The 19,552-nt window shown below is 39.2% G+C and overlaps 1 protein-coding gene across 2 annotated transcripts in view; it reads right to left on the bottom strand.

Annotated features, from left to right (window-relative positions):
* The window catches only part of slc24a3 (solute carrier family 24 member 3), a 92,729-nt gene that overhangs the window by 9,862 nt on the left and 63,315 nt on the right, over positions 1-19,552 (bottom strand). For both annotated transcript variants that reach the window (XR_010804078.1, XM_066679447.1), the window contains exons 3-7: positions 14,200-14,276; positions 5,704-5,778; positions 5,486-5,570; positions 5,267-5,370; positions 726-800 (exon numbers count right to left, since the gene is read on the bottom strand). Coding sequence is in view for 1 of the 2 variants with exons in the window: in XM_066679447.1 (XP_066535544.1) it covers positions 726-800; positions 5,267-5,370; positions 5,486-5,570; positions 5,704-5,778; positions 14,200-14,276 (416 nt within the window). In the remaining variant the exon portion in view is untranslated. The remainder of the gene's footprint in view (positions 1-725; positions 801-5,266; positions 5,371-5,485; positions 5,571-5,703; positions 5,779-14,199; positions 14,277-19,552) is intronic.

Below are 19,552 nucleotides of genomic sequence, written 5' to 3'. Positions count from 1 at the left end.
TCAGGACAAAACCTCACCAACATTTATGGGGCTTAACCAAATGCCATCAAATCCTCACAGCAATGTTTCAGTACTTATGTAAAGCCTGTGGAGAATATTAGAGTTACTGATACCCTTTACTACCAATACCCTTTATGTCTGAATTCCAGAGAGCAAACATTGGACTGCAGTAACCACAAAGGCTGCGTTGACAGAAACAAACCAGCAGAGGGCAATAAAATCTAACACTAGGCTTTGATTCAAGACTTTAACTGTGTGCTGCCTTGTGAGTCTCAGTTATTCTAGACTCGGTATTTAACTTAAACGAATAATTAAAAGATTGCCACAAAGTGATTGTTAGACAGATCACTTTGTCCATCTATTGTTTATTAAGAGCAGAGCCAGGGAGAAAACTCTTAGTAAACACTGGCTCTTTTAAAACACACAAAATAACAAAACTGAGATTTTATTAGAGATGTTAAAACAATGTGTAATGTTAACCATTCACTATATGAATGCATCAAAGCAGTGCTAATAATCCCAGTACCCTGTTCTAGAGTAGATTAATGTGGCCTGCTGTGATAAGTACATGTGTTTGCATTGCTCTGCCTTGAAGACACTTGCAAGGAATGTAAATAAAGAAGTGTGTAATGTCAGCTACATGCCCCTAGAGAGGCTCTACGGCTGTGTGAGGAGACCCTAGAGCATCACAAGAGCAGCAGAAAGCACTTAGAGCTTCTACTCACCACAATGAGAGTGGCCACAGAGATAGTGTAGTAAGAAGAGTCTCTCATTAGTGTCCAACGGGAGAGCCGCACCGCCTGTGCACAGGAGGAAGGAAACACAGAGAGAGGCAGTGTGAGAGGAAGCAGCAAATGCAGAGCCCTGAACACGGAGCACGACACCACCATGACTGACTTGATTTATGCCTTTACATCCTCTGCCATCCCTTCAACTTGTACAGATTGCTCTTATATTCTGTGTTATGAAGCACTATGCAAAGTCAGAGAATACACTTCCAGTTGTTTATATAGTTACTAATTCCAAAGTACAAGCTGTCAAGTCAGTGACAGAAAAAAGGCAAGGAACATATAATAGAAACTAATACATAATACTGGTTTTATAAGTGAGTCCCGCTCCAGGTGACTGTCTGTAAGGAGTTTGGTGTGTTCTCCCTGTGTCCGCGTGGGTTTCTTCCGGGTGCTCCGGTTTCCTCCCACAGTCCAAAAACACACATTAGTAGGTGGATTGGTGACTCAAAAGTGTCCGTAGGTGTGAGTGAATGTGTGTGTGTGTGTTGCCCTGTGAAGGACTGGCGCCCCCTCCAGGGTGTATTCCCGCCTTGCGCCCAATGATTCCAGGTAGGCTCTGGACCCACCGTGACCCTGAACTGGATAAGTGCTTACAGATAATGGATGGATGGTTCTATAAGCACATAAGTAGTCAAATTATTATGTTTGTCCCCCCTACAGCTATTTTAAATATTCCAACCTTAAAACCTGTGTTTTGGATGTGTTCTCAAAGAAAGAAAGAAAGAAAGAAAGATAGACATAAATATGTAATAAAATAAAAAAACACTGAAACTTGAAACTGAGTTGTGGAGAAGGTACTGTATATTGACTGGTGAGTTTTATGGATGGGTTTTTACATTTTTAGCCAAGATTACCAAGACTGCAGGGAGCAGATAATGCAACCAACATTTGAGAGTGATCTACAGATGAAATATATATATATATATATGTATATAGTCTTTGAAACACTGAAACTCTAAAGGCAAAGAATGAAGGCGTCTATGATATTTCAATATTTTAGCAGTGCTTTATTAGATGTGTCTCTCAATATTGTTAAAGACTTCTAAAAGCAGATTGGTTTTTCAGTGAAGTCAGCAGTAAGCATCATATGTCTCAATGATGAGGCCCATAAAAGCCATTTATTTGTTTGCTCTATCCAGCTCGGTCTATATGCTTTTATCTTCAGAGAGAGGTATAATTCAGATCATAGACAGTACCTGTAGACTTCCTTTATCATTTAATCTACATCAGGTTTAAGCCTTGATGTGTCACTCGATCAGAGTCTGAGTGTGTTTGTGTGTGTGTGTGTGTGTGTGTGTGTGTGTGTGTGTGTGAGAGAGAGAGAGAGAGAGAGAGAGAGAGAGAGAGAGAGAAAGAAAGAAAGCATTAAGGGTGACACAGCACATTTTCACATGTAGACGGTCAGTGTCCAACTTAAACAAACGCCCGTCAAAGCTGACTGTATTAGGGGATTGGAAAATGTTGTTATGACTTATATAATGTGTAATCTAGATTTCAGGACTGTTATTGGGGAAGGGTTTTGGCTTATCTCAAGGCCTTCCCATGTAAGCAAATGTGATCAAGAAAACACATTGCTGATTATGATAAGTGAGTAGACGCTAGGAAGGAGTGGACGTTACCATGTATAGCCAGACTTCCCTTCCTCTGTACATATCAAGTCTGCGATTGAAAGGAAAGGAGCCTACTGGAAATGTGTCATACTGACATGAAGAGTGGATGCCTGCTATAAAAAGTCGTCAACGATTCAGCGGAAGTGGCGCACCACCACTGCAGGTACCACCCACCCACACTTTCTCTCTCACTCTCTCGCTGCGCTTTCATCATTGCCATGGCAACCCCAGGCGGTTGAGGGGCTTTTAACTCTACACTGACAGCACACCTGCTCTACACCTCCTTTAGCCTTGCTCCTTTCTCTCAGAGGTCAGTCCTTACGCATGTGTATAAGCATCAAGGGTTGTGGAGCTTTATTTGTGTGTGTGTGTGTGCGCGTGTGTGTGTGAGTGAGTGAAAGAGAGAGAGAGAGAGAGAGAGAGAGACAGACAGACAGACAGAGAGAGAGAGAGAGAGGGAGAGAGAGAGAGAGATAGAGAGAACGAGCGTAAAAGAGAGAGAGAGAGAGAGAGAGAGAGAGAGAGAGAGAGACAGACAGACAGAGAGAGAGAGAGAGAGAGAGAGAGAGAGAGAGAGAGACAGACAGAGAGAGAGAGATAGAAATCTTAGACAAGTAATTGTCTAGAAGAATTATGAGTGTGAAACAAAGATGATGAAGGCTAAACAGATAGGACATGACCACCACAACACCCAATTTACACCTGCTCTGTGGAGGCCCTGAATACTGAAAATGCGGATGTAAAGCAGTGATTCTAAAACTTGTTTTATCATTCCTCACCTCAGATGAAAGGGAATTGCTGTGCCCCACCTGTCGTGGGGTGGAAGGACGTAGGAGTGAGTTTGATATTGGTGGGGGACATATTTGCTGAGTCAAAGCCCACCCCTTACCCAAAATATTAGGTAGCTATAAGCTGATTCCTATGTGAATAAGGAAGTGAAATATTGCATTTATAATTATGTCTAACATCATTTAATTCACATTAATGTTAGAGAGTGAGGCTGTGTCCCATTGTTTTTTTCACACTATTCAGTGCAGAAGTGTGCAGCTTGTGACACGGCCAGAGACTAATGGAAGAAGCCCCACCCTGTGTCTGACTCACAGCCAAAATGCGTTAATCTCAGTGGTTCATTTTTAAAATGAATGTTTGCAAATAAAAGCATATTTTGGTTCCAGGCAAGCTACGTCTTTCTGGTCTCCTATATAGTGCTCTTTTGTTATTTGTAGCTATTAATGAATCCATTGTTAGTAGGTGCTTGTTACTGAGTAAGCTTTATAGGCAAAACAGAAAGGCATTAATAAAAATGGGCTCATTAATAAAGAAATGCTCGTTTCTTTAGATTCCTTGTGTCCCACCTGCAATACCTACACTCCCCACTAGTGGGGTGCGCCCCGCACTTTGAGAAACACTGGTATAAAGGGTCAAAAAAGTATGCAGACCAACATGCGAATTACACTGCAATCTGGAGCTGAGAAAATGGACAGTGAGTGTAGAAACAAGGATGTGGTCATAATATTATGATTGATTGGTGTGTGTGTGTGTGTGTGTGTATCGCTTGATTGAAACGTAATATATCACCAGGCCTGTAATTGTAGCATAAAGTGTTGACATCAATATTAAGTATACTTTGCAACATTCACCGCCGTGTTTCTTGAAGTGTTTTCCTTGGCATGAGGTTTCAGTGTTTTTTTCTAAATAATGATTTGACAGTTTTCTTTTCTGACTGTTGTAAAAAGCACATATTGAAAAATCTTTTTCCCCTGGAGGTGGTTTAAACACCTGAAAGGTCTAAGTGCTGATAAGTGCTCACAACACAACAAGAGGATAAAATGGGCTGTGTCATTACTCCTGAGACTGTACTTCAGTCCGACATTTTTTTCAGAATTTGTAACAGGTTTATGCAGTTACAAAGAATGAATGAATTATCAAGTGAAGTATATATGTAAGAATATATGTAAGCGCTTATCCTGTTCAGGGTTGCGGTGGGTCCGGAGCCTACCCGGAATCATTGAGTGCAAGGCAGGAACATACCCTGGAGGGGGCGCCAGTCCTTCACAGGGCGACACACACACACTCACACATTCACTCACACACCTACGGACACTCTTTGAGTCACCAATCCACCTACCAACGTGTGTGTTTGGACTGTGGGAGGAAACCGGAGCACCCGGAGGAAACCCACGCGAACACGGGGAGAACACACCAAACTCCTCACAGACAGTCACCCGGTGCGGGACTCGAACCCACAACCTCCAGGTCCCTGGAGCTGTGTGACTGCGACACTACCTGTGCTAAAGTGACGCCTACTGGAGACACAGCACTGTGTAACTTTTGGAGGAAGGTAGAAACCTCCCTTCCCCTCCCCATTGATTTTAGTACAGTGCTGTAAAAATTACACTAGGGAGAGCCCCAAAAGTAAAACACTCAAATCTTACCTAGTTTTCCTTTAAGAAAGTGTTTAAAGAAATATGTAAAAATAATAATAAAATACAATATAATATTATCATAATAATATATTGCATATCATAGGGAGGTATATGAAAAGAAATGTTAGTGTTGAATCTGAATGTACAGCACACACAGTAAACTATCAGGAAAAAAGGGACTGGACATGTACCTTTCACAAGACAAAACATTCCAAATGTACACTGTACTTTTCATAACTAATTCAAATGACGTGTTTGAAGTTAAATGGGTGGTATGACATAAGTAGAATGGAAAACATTTCTGTTCATACAGACAAATTTCATACATACAAATTTCAAAAAATGCCATACAATTATGTGACCCCCCCCCACCCCAGAGACACAAAAAACACCAGCCCAGTGACAACTTTACTGAGAGTATGAAGAGACTGACAGTTACCTGTCCTGCAAAGATCCCACACACCCCAATGATGCAGAGTACATTGAAAACAGCAGAGCCCACAATTGTTCCCACTCCCACGTCTCCTTTGGTGATGAACACTCCTACAGAGCAAAGGTTACAGCTCAGTAAAAGTCACAAGGTGCCTCCTGTCTGCTTGAAGCTAAGAGCAAGAGCTGCTGACTGACACTGTGGAAGGAGGACAGCAGCAGACTTTACCTATGACAGAGGTGAAGAGTTCAGGAGCAGAGCTGCCCGCTGCCATGAACGTCGCTCCAGCGACATCTTCACTGAGGTGCAGGCGCTAAACAACAAACACACACACACACACACACACAAACACACACACACACACACAAAACAAAGTGAGAGAGGGTCAGCTGAAATGTTTAGTACAAAGCAACATCGAATGACCCTAGATTTAATGAATAGTTTACCTCACAAATCTTCTCCAAGGAGGGCACAAAGTAGTCATCACACACCAAAGCCAGGGCATAGAACATGTACATAGCCTGTAAAAAAATAAAAAGAACACACAAAGGTCACTGAAAGTAGAAGCATACAAACAAAACCCTGTATAATAAACACTTCACGATGTTCATGCCTTAACTACAACCACTGTAGGTTTTCATTTCACTTTTTTATTTCAAAAATATCAGCTGTCCTTTAAATGAGTGTAAATATCACGACCAATAGAAATGCTCCAAATCATTTAGAACCCGATCATTTTCATTAAATAATATAAATTGCAATTCCATTTTAAGCTGCAATTAGGAAAAGTAAGGATGCTTTAATTTTGAACAATGAATGTAGAGTTGCTGTTGTTTTCATTTACAGTGTGTGGCTGCTTCAGACGGGTCTAATGTACACCTGTTTATAAAAGCCATACATTTCCCTAATAAATGCTCCATTTCCCCATTTAAAACATTGCTTTGTGATGATGTAGTTTGTAATTAAAAAAGCAACACATGTAATTTACAAATTATGAAGTGAAATTACTACAATTAATTATACTACTTGTTTGTGGAAATATAAAAAACACACATTTTAGTACATTTTTACCATTTGACAGTGATTTAAACAGAAAATATACAGAAGGTTGACTTCATATATTCAATACACTGTAAAAAAAACATCATATTGTAGAGTAATTGCACATCATTACGAAATGCAAATTTAATGTATAGCACAATTGCCATGAAAACTCTTCAAAGGTTAAAAAATATTTATGTAAAATAGTTTACATAACATAAAGAGGTAGCTGATTATTCTTTAGGGGATTTCCACCTGTTTATTTCTGGGATCATGAGAACATTTAGCTGTACTTTTGTTTATAGGTCAACCCCCCTTTCTTCAGTGTGTTGGTTAACCACTATAAACAGCGCCCCTCCTTGTACACATGCAAAACCACACTACCCATAAACACATTATCTGCAACACGGTACTGAAAATAGTTCTATAGACAAGAGGGTTGTCAAAATCATTAGTAAACTTAACTAAATATTAATCACATTAAACACTATCATTAAATACCTAAAGTGTATTTTACCAGTATTATCAGTAGTAGGGTCTGTGAGAAGAATCTTCCAAATAACGTTACCCAATGTGGAAAAACAGCTTGATGACACCCGGACACATGCCAAGCACATTCAGCAGCAGACTGCTCCTCCTGATTACTCTCATCAGTTCAGGAAAATATTACATAAGTAAAGTTTAAGTAAAGGCTTTGTGGAAGCTTTAAGGAGCGACTTGGAGGAATCACAGTGTGGTGTTTTGTTTATAAATGAAGTAATGTATAATTTCTGCCAACTACCTTAAGCTGGGTCATATAGGTGGATGAGCACTAAAACATCCACCCCCAGTGGCACTTGCTCTTATCAGGATCACTTTGACTGTTTCTGAGAAAGTGTCCATATTACACCAGCACTGTGACAGCTGGATCGCTTATTGTGTGTGTATGTGTATGTGTATGGGATTAGACGGTCCAACATCTGCTTGTTGTAACACGCAGTGTGGTCAGTAGGCTGTGAATTTCTGTGGCTGTATACATGCTGCAACCTAAGTACACACATGTTTCTATGCCAAAGGTTTCCCAGTTTCCATAAAGCACAGTATTCTAATTATTCTCATCCTCTAATCCCAGTATATGAGGATCCAAGGTCAGGTATTGAAGTATAACATAGTATAAAAATAAAATAAAATCAAATTTACACAAATCTCCCCCGTGCCCCAAATATAGATCCGGCTAGTGTGCTTGTAATGAAGGAGAGGGAAGGAGGGCCTTCATACTCAACCAGAGAGTGAGGCTAATTATGCTCTCTTGGACTCTGAGTCTCAGATGGCAGAGGCATCAGTGTGTATCGACCCGGCCATCTCCTGAATATAGACATACACACGTCATCAACTGCCATAGTGAAATCCACTGAGTAAAAACTAAAATAATAGCTTGTTGAACTACAATATTGATTTGTCAAATTTTCCAAAATGATGATGTATAAAACAGACTGATAAGGAATGAAATACTCTTTGGATAAATTTGGCTGTTAAATGACCTTCATTTAAATGTAAATGACTGTAAAATATCAAGGTCAGTGATGCTGAAAAGATACAGCAGTTGACCCGAGGGCTGTATTTTTCAGGGGAGTCATGTTTTAGATTTATAGACAAGGTAAAGGGCAGCAGGCATTTTCAAATCTGTAATAAAATTGAGAAATTAATCACTATTCAGTATCTCAGCTGGAAACAAAGAAAGCAAACACAACCCAGAATCCAATGGGAAGCAATCTCTTTATTGGCTTAACACCCACCAACTCGCAGAAAGAGAAATTGTTACAACAAATGTTATTCAGCCAGTGTTCTAGACAATTCAATTTGTTCCTAATTGCTATTGATAAGTAGTTATTTAATAAAAATATTATATATACACAGGGGTTAGACAATGAAACATTTTCCTCCACCAGCATCACGTAGTGACCTGGCCACTATCCTGCAAGAAGGATGGCTTAAAATCCCTCTGACCTCTGTGCAGGACTTGTGTATGTCATTCCCAAGACGAACTGACGCTGTATTGGCCGCAAAAGGAGGATCTACACCATACTAATAAATTATTGTGGTCTAAAACCAGGTGTTTCAGTTTCATTGTCCAACCCCTGTATATATATATATATATATATATTTATATAACTGAGAAACATAGACAAAATATAGAGAAGGTATGTCCTCATTCAGACACACACAATCCCTCCATGTACTAACACCAGTAGCGTAGTCAGCTGAGACACATGCTGCACTTTTAAGTGCAAGTCTGTGGGCTTCACAAACATTTGGTTGTGGTGATGTTTAAGTGCAATGGAAAATCTCTATGTATCAGTAATGTGAAAGCATTGGTCAGGGCTTCAAACGTGTCAATGTGTACTTTGTACTTATCCAAGTTCTTTCAGTTTTATCATTTTTCAATAACATTCATGCCACAGCGTGTTACAGTGCCATCGCTGAGTTAATCTGTAGAACTGGCAACATTATATTCTGTGGAATTCAAAAGTTCAGAATCACTATTCTAAAAAAATAAAATAAAGTAATAAGTTACGAAGACTACAAATAAAACTAATTTGTATCATTTAATATTTGTGAAATAAGTTGGAAAATCTTTCTGGTGTTAAATAAAAACTTTATTTATTACACATACCTATAGTAAATACCATAGTATTTAAACTATGAATAACTCGAAACAGTGATTCCTAACTTCTGTATAATAACATAATGTTTTTAATTTATATTTTTATTCAGGGCCAACACTTAGACCAATGCACCACACTGAAGCCTGTCCAATAATTCTTAAATGTGGTATTCAGCATGTGTTCATTGTGTTTCTGCAGCTCATTCTACTTCTGTGTACTGGAGAAACAGGGAAAATTCAGACAATTGGGACACGCACAAACACACACACACAGACACAGACACACACACACACACACACACACACACACACACACACAATGTGCCTGTTACGTAACCCTACTCCTCTCCAGAGCTGACAAGACACTGCAGGACACCACACTGCTGAAGGGGAATAAAGTACTGAAAAGCAAAAAGGAGCGGGGAAAAGTCAAAGAGAGTGGGAGAACACACACACGAACCCTCGCTGCCCACTGCCCCCCTCTCTCTGTTTACACAAACAACTAATTAAACAGTACAATACCACAGAAGAGTCACATCAACTCCACAGAGAATTCCATTCAGGACATATAGTACTGCCTTTGCTTTAGCTCTTAGAACTGAGCACGCACACTCGTGCACAAACACACACACACACACACACACACACACACACACACACAAAACACAAAGAGAAATAACAACGAGAAAAATTATACAAAACAACTGTGCTTCAGCGCTGTGAGATTTTAAGTGTTCCTCATGTCTATGAATGAGTTACTTTAAAAAGCAACATGAATAAGGTTAATATTAATATTTAATATCTGGTAAGACTACAGTAACACTGTGAGACACTGTGATGATACAATTAACACGTTTGAAAAGTCAGCAACATAAAATTTACTAATTTACCACACCACACACAAAAAAACATGCCCATACACACACACACACACACACACACACACACACACGTACTAACACCAGTAGTGCGGTCAGCTGGCCTAGATGCTGCACTCTTAAGGAAAGGCTGTGTACTGTACAAACATTTGGTTTAGGTTTAGTTTAAGTGCAAACTAATGTGGTAAATCTCTAAATAGATCGTAAGTGTGCAAGCACTGACTGCCCATTTTATCAGCTCCACTCAGCACATAGGTGCACTTTGTTGGTTCCCATTTACCCAGTTCTCCAGTGATCAGGGTCCTTAAAAAAACCACCACTGAGCAGGCATTTTTGGATGATGAATAATTCTCAGAACTGCAGTGGCACTGATATGGTGATGTGTTAATGTATGTGGCGCTGGAATAAATGGAAGAAGTGGATCAGATACAGCATATTTAAAGCAACAGATAGATTACAGTCTGGTACTGGGGAACTATAAGTGCACTTATATGATCAGTAGAGCTGATAAAATGAATGAAATCTGTAATTTGTTAATTGACTTAAACTTTATTTACAAGGCAAACAAAAAAAAAAAAAAGAAAAAGAAAAGAAAAAAGATTTTCAGTGTTTTCAATGATGGATATCTATTTGTTAAATATAAACCAATTAAAATGTGATGCTCCTAAAAGCTGAAACAGAGTCATATTCCTCACTGAGGCACATTTAATTTTACCTTTTAATCAATTGGAAATTAAATATACTAATTGTTTTAGTTTTGCAAATGGAATTTTTGCCCATTCCTACTGTATATGATAATTGTTTTAATCATTTTTAATCATTTAATCATTTTACTCTTTTTATGTAACTGTTTTATTGGACTTTTATGATTTTATTCTGGGTTTTAATTTAACAGATTTTTTTTTCTGTAAAGCACTTTGAATTGCTTCTGTATGAAAGGTGCTCTATAAATAAACTTGCCTTGCCTTGTCTTGCCTATGAGATTTGAACTACTCAACACTCTGCAGTCACTGTGGTCTGAACCTGCTTTTCATGATGTGCCATACATTTTCAAAAGGAGACAGATCTAAAGGCAGGCTAGTCCTGCACACACACTCTATATCTTTGAAGCCACACTGATGTAGAAGGAGAAGAATGAGGCATTGCATTGTCTTGTTGAAATAGCCATTAACTTCCCAGGAACAGACTACACCTTGTTGGGACTTTGACAATTCTCTCATGAATTGAAGTGTAGAAAAATGACCCTTTTTAACTCAAAAAACTAAGCCTTTGGTGAATGCCCTTTTGATGTATTTTATATTCAACTGTTTATAGTGAAACTGTGTGACCTGGATTTTCTATAAACTTTTCACTCTTATTTTTCTCCTTTCCCAAATTCTAAATTTGTTCATATTTACAAAATACAATCAAGTGAGTCAGGGAAAATATTAGGAATGTTCTTCTTTGTGCTATTATTATATAAAGGTTCAAGAGAATTGACAAATCACAGATTCATGTTTACTGCATTTTACAAAATGTCCCAGCTTTTCTGGAAATGAACAGGAAAACCTTTTATGAGTTCAGTTATCTATGAGGACTGTAAGTGGACGTGTGCAGTACACTGGCAGTTTACTTTGACTTACTACTTTTGTATTAATACTCAAGTTGTAATGATTTGTTCTGTTTTGGGAAGTGATTCTACTTTCCCAAAGACATTAGGCCTCTCAGCCTAATGAGAGGAGGCAAAACTCCAGATGAGGCAAAACTCCAGATGAGGGAGAACTATTGTGAACAGCATTAGAAGCACACACACACACACACACACACACACACACACACACACACACACACACACACACGGCACATGAGCTACACCATGCACCCTGTCCTCATCTCTCTAGGCCCATTTGCTATCCCATACCTCAAGAAAGAGTTTGGGAGCCATTTGTTAAAAATGGTACCATCTGTTTGACTACAGGAATGTCAAAAAAAGACAGTGACAGATGGAAAGAAAGAGAGAGAGAGAGAGAGAGAGAGAGAGAGAGAGAGAGAGAGAGAGAGAGAGTAGAGAGGGAGAGATAAAAGACAAAATGGGGAATGAATGTCCCATGGAAACAATGCAAAGCTCTCCAGATAATTCCCCCCAACTTCACACTGTTCTGAAAAACCTTGTCTTTTCTACAAACCTGTTTTTTTCTAGCTTTCAAAGTGAGAAAAACAGGCAAGATCTAAATCAAACAATACGAGCAGTGTGCAGCGAGTCACTGGAGAAATGAAGAAATAGCGTGTTCTGTAAACAAATGTGAGGTTTGTGTCATCAGTCCTGAGGCTTCAGGGGGGTTTTGGCAAAATGCCCACATATATATACACACACACACATGCATACACACATACACACACACACACACAATGACAGACAGACCCACCCACACACACACACACACATGCACACACACACACTAACTGCTAAATTAAGCCTCTTTCAGAGGGCCCCACATGCACTTTGTTGTAAATGGTATTTCTGGTAAGAGCTTAAGGAAAAGCCAATTGAGATAAAACCATGAAAATGCAGAGTCACAATCAGCAGCCAAATCTCGAATAAAGCACACCAGAAAGCACTGGGAGGGCACATAAGGACCACTGAGATGCCAACTCAGGCCTTTTCCCTGACAATACCACATCTGCCTGAACAAACAGAACAGACCCACAATCCACTGCTGTTCTTTTTCCAACTCTTTTCAATCAGGAAATAAACCAATAAATCCATCAATCATTTAACATTTATTTACACTCAGAGCACACTGAGAGTTATCCTGAGTGTATATCTGCTGATCTAAAGAGAAAAAAAACACTGACACAACAAGGGATTAAAAAAAAGCAAGCACAAATTTATGACCGTAAAAGTGCAGTAAAAAGCAAATAAATTAAGCCCAACAATATTATTAAAACATAAGAAGCACATAAAAAATGACATAAAATATTTAACCGACAAAAAAGAGTGAATTAAACATATAGACAGAAATTAAATGAGAAATAAAAACTAGCGATTTTCACTCTGCATGAGCTGTATGTAGAGAAGCTTATGTCTCATCAACCCAGAAAAATAACAGCCTTCGTTAACAGAGTCCGCTCACACTCTACTGCACTGGAATAAAGCAGTTACTGGCATGTTTTCACGTGTAAAGGAAATTTCTGAAATAAAAAAAAACAGTAGGTCAGGAACCATCCCTCAATTTCTTCTTTCTCATCCCATTAAAATTTGCCGTTTGCTGGAATACAAACTTAACCTGGCTACAAAATACAGTCCTCAGAGTTAAATGAAAAACGACAGTTCATGTCTGTGGGACACGAGTTTAAATAATGCTAGTATGAAATATGGACACACCAATGATGTAACTGACAGAAATACTGCAGATCACAGTATTACAAAAACAGATGCGGGGCAATTAAACCCCTCTCCATTCACTCCATGCCCTACATGACGTGATCAAACTCCACTCCATTGCTCAGTGAGCTTTGTGTGGGGATTAAGATCCACTCCATTGGCTCCGCAAGCAACACAGGGTGAATGAATTTGCTTTGCCCATCTAACCAGCAACAGTATAACTGCATGATAATATGTGATACAGCTCAACCCTAGAAAACCCTGTGTGCCCCAACGGCATGAAGACTGTTTCACACACAGTGCAACCCACCTGCAAGAGTGACGGCAAAGATGCTTCCGCGACTTAGCCTCCTTCTCCAGTGTGTGTGTAAAAAAACACCTACATAGTTGTCGGTGACATTATTGTCTTAACATGTATTCTTTGGGTATTTCATGTGTTTTATTGTGCAACATTTGATCTGTGTTCAGTGACTTTTCAAACATTTTAAAAATTAAAACATGGTCTTCAGTTCCTATGCTGATTGATGTGGCGGCTCTACGAAGTTTCACTAGAGTTTACAGAGTTACAGAGGTATATTTTAACCTACAACAGAATTCAGTCTGTTGCAGCAGTCCATTGCTCTGCAAATTGACTAAAAATGGGTGTTATTTTCAAACTTGCACATCATTAATTGCAGTTCTTCCAAGATTACACTTATTGATGACCTTCACCTCTGGATCTTTTTGGTAGAACACTACAGTATAAATAATTAAGCTCCTTTAATTATCATCCAGAAGAACAAGACAGACGAGACCCACTGGCTGTAAAACCGCACAAACAGAATACTGCTGAATTAGAGGGAGTGACTGAAATAGATTTTGTTGTTTAAACGATCCAGTTACAAAGATTAATAATGAAATGAGGGAAAATGTGAGCTCAGGCAATGAAACCAATTGAGTGTATCAAATTAGAGAAATTCCTCCACCATTACTCTCACTCACATACACACACACACACAGCTGCAGAGACACTTACACCTACAACGTGCAGAGCCACAGCGCCATCCATCCGCTCCTGGTTGGTGAAAATGTCATCAGGAAACTCGTGTATACCTGAGGAAAAAACAAACACATGCATCAGTATACAAATCAAACACACAGAGATGTAGCAAATACAGAGCAGTGTCTCACTAAAGGCTCACAACCTGTACCATCTGAACACCCCCTCACATTTAAAAAAATATATTATTTCTATATTTTATCATCCCCAACACCACCTGTGCTACCTGCCTGGTAATGTGAAGGCAAGCGTATGGACAACTCAACACAGTTGAAGGAGAACATTAACGTTTACGTCATCTAACAGACTTTGGCTCGCATTGTGTTATTGGGGATGAGGAATGACGAGGAAAGGGAGGGCTATCATACCCACTCAACTGGCATTGTGTACTCGAACTCAAAGCCTCGGGTGACTGAGGCATAAGCAGGGATTGAACCAGCAGTCTCATGATGACAGGCCTGAAATCCCTATGAATCATTAGATAATCCACAGAAGCTAAAATATTGTCGCTTTAATGATACTCAGTATGTACCTAAGGTTGCTCACTCCATCATTTCTCTGATATTTGCTTTCCAAACATGTAACAAATGTCTGAGATTTTGAGAGTACCACAGATGTATGAGACCATTTTTGATCTGCTTCATTCCTGCATCTCAGCAACTAAATCACCATAAGGCTTTGTCAGAACGATGACAAAAACACTATTAAAAATTACACCACACTTCCATAAATAATGTAATTTAATACAATTTCATCAATCATTTAACCTTCTTAAGCAAGAACAGCTTACAGCAGTCGCCCATGGTTGCCATGATACAATTGCCAAGCAACACAATGGAGTTACAAGTCTGATATTGAAGAATTCAGATTGCATATGTTTAAACACTGCATATCCAAACATTTCTAGCCTCAACTGATGGGTTTGTGGATTCAACTACTTTAAGATGCTGAGTTGTACACCCACTCAGCTCCATATGAAACCAAGATACAGCTACATATGTACTTTTCATTCATTCATTGAGGCACTAGACAGGAACACACCCTGGAGGGGGCGCGAGTCCTTCACAGGGCTACATATGTATTTATTATTTTCAGAAGAAATGTTGGTCAAAACGTCTATAACAGTCTTGAATGCGGCTCAACAAATCAGCAATTTTCAAATTTGCTTTACACTTAAATAAAGCTAGAAGATGAGTTATTAAAATTCAATAATACATTATAACGATTAGTAATAACTGAGTAATAAAATATTAATATTAATATATATTCATTTATATATTAAACATAAGTATCTGGCCAGAATATATATCTTTTTTTAATCAATGAACTGTTCTAAGGGTGAGTGTGTGTGTGAACTGCTGCAGCCAAAACCTCCACATTTAGGGTTACAATTTTCTGGACTGTTAACGTCATAACCGGAAGCGAGTCTCCTCCACTAACATTAGGCAGACAATACCAATTTGACTGGGCCTCAGGTGATTTTCAGCTGCTGATTTTCCTGCAGTTCCGAGGCTGTTATCTCGCTCCTCTGAGTGTAGCTGCTCTGTTAACAAGCCATTCACAAACGCAGCATGCCACCTTGATGGCTCTATTGCAAAGCTCTGGCCTGTAGATTGGTGAAGGAGCTACTGCAGGTATCCCTATTACTGCGGCCTGACCTCAGCCAGTAGAGAGATGCAGTAACAACCCATAGCTGGCTGTGAACTCCCTGAAGTGTAGAAAATCATCCTCCTTTCCTATGCTTCTATCACGTCAGGGCGACTACCGAAAAGCCCTGTGACACCGCTGTTTGTACAAAAAGACCACTGCCAATGCTTGGTATAAGCAGCATAGAATTCTTTCAGCGTGGCTGTGATTACGGCGCTGTGCTTTGTGCTGTTATGGAGCGAGCCTAAATCCTTTTTTAATTGAAAGAGAATCATCTTATCCCTCTCAGTGCGCTTGATTTCAAAGGCAGTCTACCGTGCTGTCTCAGTTATTTATTTTTAGTATCAGTTTTCCATGAAAACTGAAAGGAGGTTCCTCGAGGACTAACTAAAACAACATTATTTACACAATAATACATACATATGTATATACACACATACACCTACATGTGCAATGTCAAAATTACCAATAAAATAATAAATAAATAAATAAATCTTCAAAGGATTTTTTTAAAATAAGGACTGATGCTGAAAATCTGATGTCAGTGGGGGGATTATTCCACATTTTTGGGGCATAAACTGCAAAGGCTTTCTGATTTTAGTTTCATTCGGGGGACTGCTGGTTTAAACCCTGGCTTGAAGACCTTTGAATTCTCACCCTGTCCAGCGTAAATCTAAAGTTCAACAGCGTAAGCTGGGGAATTGTTGTGTAAAGCCTGAAATCTTTCTTTAAATCTATTCTGTATCTCACAGGCAGCCACAGCAGAGGCCAGAACTGGCGTAATACGCTCCCTACATTTTGTCCAAGTGAGAAGACGAGCTGCTGAATTTTGGAAAAGCTGAAGCTGAGCCACGTCTTTCTGACTCAGACAGGTGAACAGGGCATTGCAGTAGTCCAACTGGGAGGAGACAAAGGCATGAATGGGTTTTTCAATGTCCAAAAAGGGTAGGAAATTTTTTACTTTACTTATGTTTCTAAGTTGAAGAAAACAGGAATGAAGCTTCTTCACAGTAAAGCTGAGGTGTCTAGATATCTACAGGAGGACTTGGCTCATAATGTTTCTCTGTCACATGGATTAGTTTCTCCTCATCTGTTTTTGAGGTGGTCTGCTCTGCCACTTGCAGCTGGTGTTAACAGCTTCACTGAACACACATTGTGGTTTTGTCATTGTCTATTTCTTGCTGAGGCAATGGATTTTTTGGCAGGTTTACTTTAAAAAACCTTGTGCCATGTTTTTTGTGTTAAACATTGTATTGTCATTGCTTAGTTAAAGGAAAATAAGGAGGGATATTATCTTTTACAAGATGCTTTTCTGCTAATCATAAAGCATTGACTGGGCAAAGTGTGGTATAAATGCTGTTAATAATGCAGTATTGCTGAATACATATCATGTAACAGTATAGAATAACTACAGTAGCAGGACAATGCTCTGACTAGAGCTACGCAAACATCAAAACATAGTAGAAGCTGAGAAGCCTGGAGAAAGAATCATTCTTATTTATTAAGTTTACTGACAACAAAATTATTAGCTTACTGAGACAACTGATCGCACACAAACACTACCACATTCCACTGCCTACACACGAGGGATGAGGGAGAGAGGAATAGACACAGAAATTCATTACACAGGGAAGAAAGACGCTGTAGTAAATAAATGTAGTGTGATGTTTTCTTTAACTCTTTCAGTCTGTGCTCCTTCTTCACGTCATCTCTCAGTGCCAACATTTACAGCACAGTCGGTAACACTGGGGTCTCACCATGGGGCAGATCGGGATTCGATTCACTTCCTATGCAGAACTACCGTGAACTACACTGCACCTTGAAGAAATGGCTCGGTGGTGCAGCAGGTAGTGTCACAGTCACACACCTCCAGGGACCTGAGGTTGTGTGTTCCAGTCCCGCTCTGGGTGACTGTCTCTGAGGAGTTTGGTGTGTTCTCCCTGTGTCCACATGGGTTTCCCCCCACAGTCCACAAACACACGTTGGTAGGTGGATTGGCTGCTCAAAATTGTCCATATGTGTGAGTGAATGTGTGTGTGTGTGTGTGTGTGTGTGTGTGTGTGCCCTGGCACCCACTCCAGGGTGTATTCCAGCCTTGCGCCCTATGATTCCAGGTAGACTCTGAACCCACGCGACCCTGAACTGGATAAGCGCTTACAGATGATAAATAAATATGATTTGTAAACACATTTTCAATATTTCAATATACATTATTTACAACGTGTTTCACTGACTGATGTTCATTACAGTGCGCTTTTGTCAGTTCAGCGCACTCAGTTTAAGATTTAGTTTTAAAATATTCATATTGACAAAGCCAGTAGGTTTTTGTTTGATGGTGATGTCATGTTTCTCGTTTGTTCTGGAAGTTTTTCAGGGGATTTTATACTGTTTATATTAATATTGGAATTATATTGTATCGACCAAAATTAAGAAATATATTGTGATATATATTTTGTTCATAATGTCCAGCCCTAATTTAAAGTTTATCATTCAGGATAAGGGCATCATCCAAAAGACAGATGTAAATGTAAATGCGAATCAGTTTTTGTGAAGATCGAATTAGTACATTATTATTTCGTTTGGAGAATGTGAACGAAAGTGTCTTTTAATGAGTTTAAGGGTTTCTTTTGATTTTCTTTATTTCTATGTCTTCAGCTTAAGTGATGATTTATTTCTGAATTTATTTTAAAAGTGATGATTTATTTCTTATTTGACAGTTATTTCGTTTCTAAATGTGCTACACCAAGTTACATTATGTGTGGCTGATTTTGTTAATGAACGGTCTCATTATTTTCGTTATCCTGACTTCACTGATGGTGAATCATTTTACTCACTGACACTAGAGCAGAGACTGTAGCCTAGGACTGTGGCCAGTAGTGATGACCTCTGAGCCATATGTCAACCTCCATTTCATCCAGCCATTCACTTCACAAAAGCCCTTAACTGCACAACCAGCGCGAGGGAATCATTACTGAATGAACTACAAAAGACTGAATGACAGTGAATGACAAATAAATTCTGTCTTTTTCCTCTGAGAACATGAGGGCAGTGTTGGTGCTCCTGACCAGTATGGGGGTCACTAATGACCTTGCTCTTCATTAGAGAAGCTCTCACACTGAGGATGGTCCCCTCGTTGAGTGTAGCATTGTATTCACCGGAGCCCATTCAGTTGCTGTGCCACAGAACACAAGAGTAGCACTAAACAAACTTCACTTACTCAGGCTGCGGCAATTAAAAGAGTTCACTGAAGTTAGCAGTGCTGCAGGAAAGCCACAGAAATCTCAGCTTTTGTAATAATAAAGTAACAGAACATTCGTAAAAAAATACACATCTGATCCATGCTCCACCCACAAATGAGTCATAGCAACTGTTGCTAAATTGGACAATCATTATAAGCCACTGGAAAATCCCACAGTGCCTTTATTGTTGCAGTTGGAAATGACAAATAATTTGTCACCATGCTGCGACAACTCGCTTTCTCACACAAAAAAACCCTACTAAAACACCAGAGCTGGCAAGAAGGCTGAATGAATGTGAGAAAGTGGTTTTATTGAAAGACAAAATCCAAAGACAAGTTGGAAACAAAGAGAGAAAACAAACAAACAAACAAACAAACAAAAACAAGGACTTAACACAGCACTAAAATTTAAACCAATCAAGAAATGAGAAATAGGCCTAACAT

This window comes from Hoplias malabaricus, chromosome 8 (genome assembly GCF_029633855.1).
Source record: "Hoplias malabaricus isolate fHopMal1 chromosome 8, fHopMal1.hap1, whole genome shotgun sequence".
Taxonomy (NCBI): domain Eukaryota; kingdom Metazoa; phylum Chordata; class Actinopteri; order Characiformes; family Erythrinidae; genus Hoplias; species Hoplias malabaricus.
This window is presented reverse-complemented; position numbering and strand designations above follow the sequence as displayed.